We start from the raw sequence: 4,392 nt of genomic DNA, 5'->3' as shown, positions 1-4,392 counted from the left end.
TCCTTTGAATTTTGCATTTGCATTAAGAGTGCAAATTTCTCCTTCATATCTAATTGTGCAATCTTTTCCTTAAGTGCATTGATTTCAATTTTCATTTTCCTCATCATCTCATTCGCCTCGGAGGAAGATGTCGATCTTGTAAAGGAATAAGTAGATCTAGTGATTTGAGATAATGTTATCCCATGTTTCATACAACAAACATATCTGAGATGTTCTTTTTCAAAAACATTCTCAAAAGCTTCATATTAAGAGGAACTCGAAATAAAAAAAATAAAAACACAACAACCGTAATTTTTTAAAGTTATGTACTGATGACTCTTCATCATATGCATATATTTAATTGTTTTTAGTCTTATTTATCTTTTATTCATTAGTTAATTTAAGGAGTTATTTGATACATTTTGTTGATTTTAGTTTTTAGATTTAATGAAATGTTTATATTCTTATTCCTTGATTAAGTAGAGATTTTTTTCGTAGTTTTGTGTTGTTTCTTTGTTTTAGTGCAATGCTGAATTTTGGTGAAAAATCAACATGACATATGTGGAGTATTTCAGCCATATCTGGAGTTGTAGATATCCATTTGGAGTCCAACCAAGTGCAAATGATAGCTAAGATCCATAGCTACAAAGTTCTTGAAGACATCGAAACCAAATTTGGACTCCAGAGAGGAGAATATTTCACTAAACGCAAGACAGAAGATGATGTGCGCTTGAAGCACGCCCGAGGCGCATTTCCACAATATTTTCAAGTCCTGATTCTGTCCAGATGCGCTTGAGGCGCGTGACACCCATCCGAACACATTAAAATACATTTTTTTTTCTAACCTTTTAGATATTTTATTGACTATTGGGAAGTTGGGAGACTTGTGCCCTAGCATAGAAACTCAAAGACGACCGTTTCTAACGTCATTGGAGCAGTTTTATCAAGAATCATTCATGAATCCTTCTTATAATTCTTCTTTCATCTCTATCTTTTCTATCTTTGTCATGAATAACTAAACCCTATTTTTTAGGGATGAGTGTAACAAGATGAAACTCTTATTTTTCTGATTTGATTTCCAGTTATATGAATGAGTTTATTGAATTATTTTTTTCATCTCTGTGCTTAATGCTTTTTATTGCTTGATCAACATTAAAATGTTCTACGATTCGTATTTTGAAAAGGAAGTGGACTTTACTAATGCTTGAGATGAGAAATTCATGAATTTGTAGTCTATGGATAGATGCAGGTCATGAAACCAATTAAATTAGTTGCAAAACAATAGTTTACAGGAGAATTTCTATACGGTAATGCTTAATTCTAATCTTAAATCTACTAAGGAATTAGAGGTTACTTTGGAATTAAAGGTTCTGTCACTAAGACATCAGGGCAAGAATAATAAAAGAGAATTCGGTAATAATTCAATAAACGAATTCAGTAACTAGGATCAAATTAGACATCAAGGTTGGATTCGAAGTGAAACTCATCCCTGACATTTTTCTCATTATAAATGATCAATTTTATTACTGTTGTTAATTTCAAATATTATTTCAACCAACTTGGGAACTTTTTGTTCAATTTTAGTAATTAAATATAATTCGATAGTAAAATACAATCCTTGAGTTTGATACTCGGTACTACCGTTTTATTATTACTTGCAACGATTTAGTACACTTGCTGAAACGCTATCATACCTCATCAGAGTCCAACCCATGTTTTTGCAAAAATCTCCTTGCTATAAGTCTAGCCTTGTACCTGGCAACCTGCCCATCAGGTTTCAATTTCAGTTTATAGACCCATTTCACATCAATTGTCTCTTGTTCACTGGCAGGGTCATCAACTCCCATGTCTTGTTCTTTTCTATGGCTTTGAGCTCCTCATCCTTTGCTGTTATCCATCTAGGATTAGTCAATGCTTCTTCATCACTTATTGGTTCTGATTCAACAAGCAAGGAAAAATGAATTAATTATCCATCTCCATTGATGGATGAGTCAAATGTTACTTCATATGGCTACATTATGATTGAAGGTTGCCTTGCTCTTGCAGATCTCCTCATAAGTTCAAAAGCTGGCTGATTTGCTACCTCTGTTGGCTAGTCTTCAACCAGTTCAACTGCTACTGCACTACTGGTTGCTAGATTGGGCTGACTGCATTCATTGTCCAGTCTTAACCTTTTGATTCATCCACTAGTATGTCTCTGCTTATCACCACTTTGTTCTTGTTTGGATCATATAGCTTGTAAGCCCCAGTGGCATCATAACCTAGCAACACCATTTGTTCAGCCCTATCATCAAGCTTCCTTCTGTTTTGAGCTGGTACATGCCTAAAGCACAATCAGCCAAACACTCTCAAGTGATTCATAGCTAGCTTTCTTCTAGTCCAAGCTTCTTCAGGTGTCCTTGTGCCCAGTCTCGTGGTTGCACTCCTATTCAAAATGTATATTGTAGTTGATACTGCTTCCCCCCAGAATCTACGAGGCATGTTCTTCCCCTTCAACATGCTCTTGGCCATGTTCACTATAGTTCTGTTTCTCCTTTCAGCAATGCCATTATGTTGGAGAGTGTATGGTGCAGTCACTTCATGCAATATCCTTTCTTTTTCACAAAAATCATGGAATTCATGGGAATTATATTCTCCTCCTCCATCTGTCCTGATTATTTTCATACTAGAACCACTTTGCTTTTCAGCCATTCTCTTGAATTTTTTAAGTATCTCAAACACTTCATTCTTTCTTTTGATTAGATATATCCACATTTTCTTTGTAAAATCACCAATGAATGATACAAAGTAGTAATTACCTCTTACTGACATTTCTTCAAATGGACCACAAACATCAGAAAAAGTTACCTCCATCATTCTTGAGGATCTAGTTGGTAATTCTGATTTAAATGAATTCCTATGCTACTTGGCTTGACAACATTCTTCACATATCTCCTTTGGCACTTGAATTTATGAAATTCCTATAACCATATCACTACTTTACAGCATTTGAAGACTTCTAAAATTCAGATGTCTAAATCTCTGGTGCCATAGCCAGTCTTCTCTCTTGATTTCTGCAAGAAGACACTTATTTTCATTGATCTGGATTTCAATCTTGAAGGTTCTTTTCTTGGACAATAATTCCTTCAAGATAAGCCTATTTGCACTATCGAACATCTTCATTTGTCCATTCTCCATACTCATAGAGTATCCCTTCTCCAGCAATTGTCCAAGGCTTAACAGATTGCTCTTCATATTTGGCACATACAACACATCACATATGAAAGATTATTTGCCATCCATTCTTTGAATCAATATCTTGCCAACTCCTTCAGCAGTTACTATGCTGTTGTCTACAAATCTGATTTCCCTTTTCACCTTCTCATCAATACTTACAAACCAATCTTTATGGCCATTCATGTGATTCGAGCACCATGTGTCAAGGTACCACAATCCTGGACAGTCATCCTCCATGCTTGTAGAAGGCATCAGTAACACTTCATATAAGTCAGAACTGTCTTCTTGGGCCAGTTGAGCTTCACCATTATCTCTTCGTACTTTCTTGGATCTGCATTCATCTGCAAAATGCCCATATTTTTGACAATTATAACATTGGACCCTCCTTTTGTCAAACTTGTTCTTGCCAGATGGTTTCTTGCTTTTATTATCACTGTTTTGTTGACTTCTTGAACCTCCAACCTCCTCATCTTGATCCTATTTATGGTGCCATCTTGACTTTCCCTTCCATTTCTTGTTTTTTACTCCATCTTGATTGGACTTCTTGCTGATCTAAGCTTGCAGTGCTTGTGTTTGTGTGTGTGCCTTATCTCTTTCTTTTACCCTTAATTCATGAGCTTCTAGGTAGCTTTGCAAATCTTCCAACTTCATTGTATCAAGGTTCTTTGATTCTTCAATAGCCACCACTATGTGATCGTATCTTTGTGTTAGTATCCTCAAAATCTTTTCAATCATCACAACCTCAATCATCACTTCTCCATTGGCTTTCATCTGATTAGTGATTGTCTACACTCGATTGAAATAATCAGTCACATTCTCATTGTTATGCATTTGCAGTAATTCATACTTTCTTCTTAGCATTTAAAGTTTGATCTTCTTGGTTTTTTCATCACCTATGTAATACTTCACCAAAATATCTCATTCCTCTTTTGATGCAGATACCTTCTAGATCCTTTCAAAATTGTTTGAGTCCACACTTTGCTGGATGTAGAACAATGCCTTGCAATCTCTTTTCTTGCAATCTTTGAAAGTTGTTTGTTGTTTTTCTGTTGGATTCGCACCAAGTTGTTCATAGCCATCTTGAACAATCTCAAATACTTCTTGAGCTCCCAGCAACAATCTCATTGATGCAGACCACTTCTCCCAGTTCTTCCCATCCAGAATTGGCAAATTCGATGGAAATCCTCCTTCATTCAT

The 4,392-nt window shown here is 35.6% G+C and overlaps 1 protein-coding gene across 1 annotated transcript; it reads right to left on the bottom strand.

Annotated features, from left to right (window-relative positions):
• Positions 1–3,246: 3,246 nt before the first annotated feature.
• Positions 3,247–4,392, bottom strand: LOC140919428 (uncharacterized). Its single transcript, XM_073365440.1, has 3 exons — positions 4,195–4,392; positions 3,781–3,981; positions 3,247–3,672 (listed from the first exon to the last, which is right to left on the bottom strand). The coding sequence occupies exons 1-3, from the start codon at positions 4,390–4,392 to the stop codon at positions 3,247–3,249; spliced, it is 825 nt and encodes a 274-aa protein (XP_073221541.1).

The sequence above is a fragment of the Cicer arietinum genome, chromosome 2, assembly GCF_000331145.2.
Source record: "Cicer arietinum cultivar CDC Frontier isolate Library 1 chromosome 2, Cicar.CDCFrontier_v2.0, whole genome shotgun sequence".
NCBI lineage: Eukaryota > Viridiplantae > Streptophyta > Magnoliopsida > Fabales > Fabaceae > Cicer > Cicer arietinum.
This window is presented reverse-complemented; position numbering and strand designations above follow the sequence as displayed.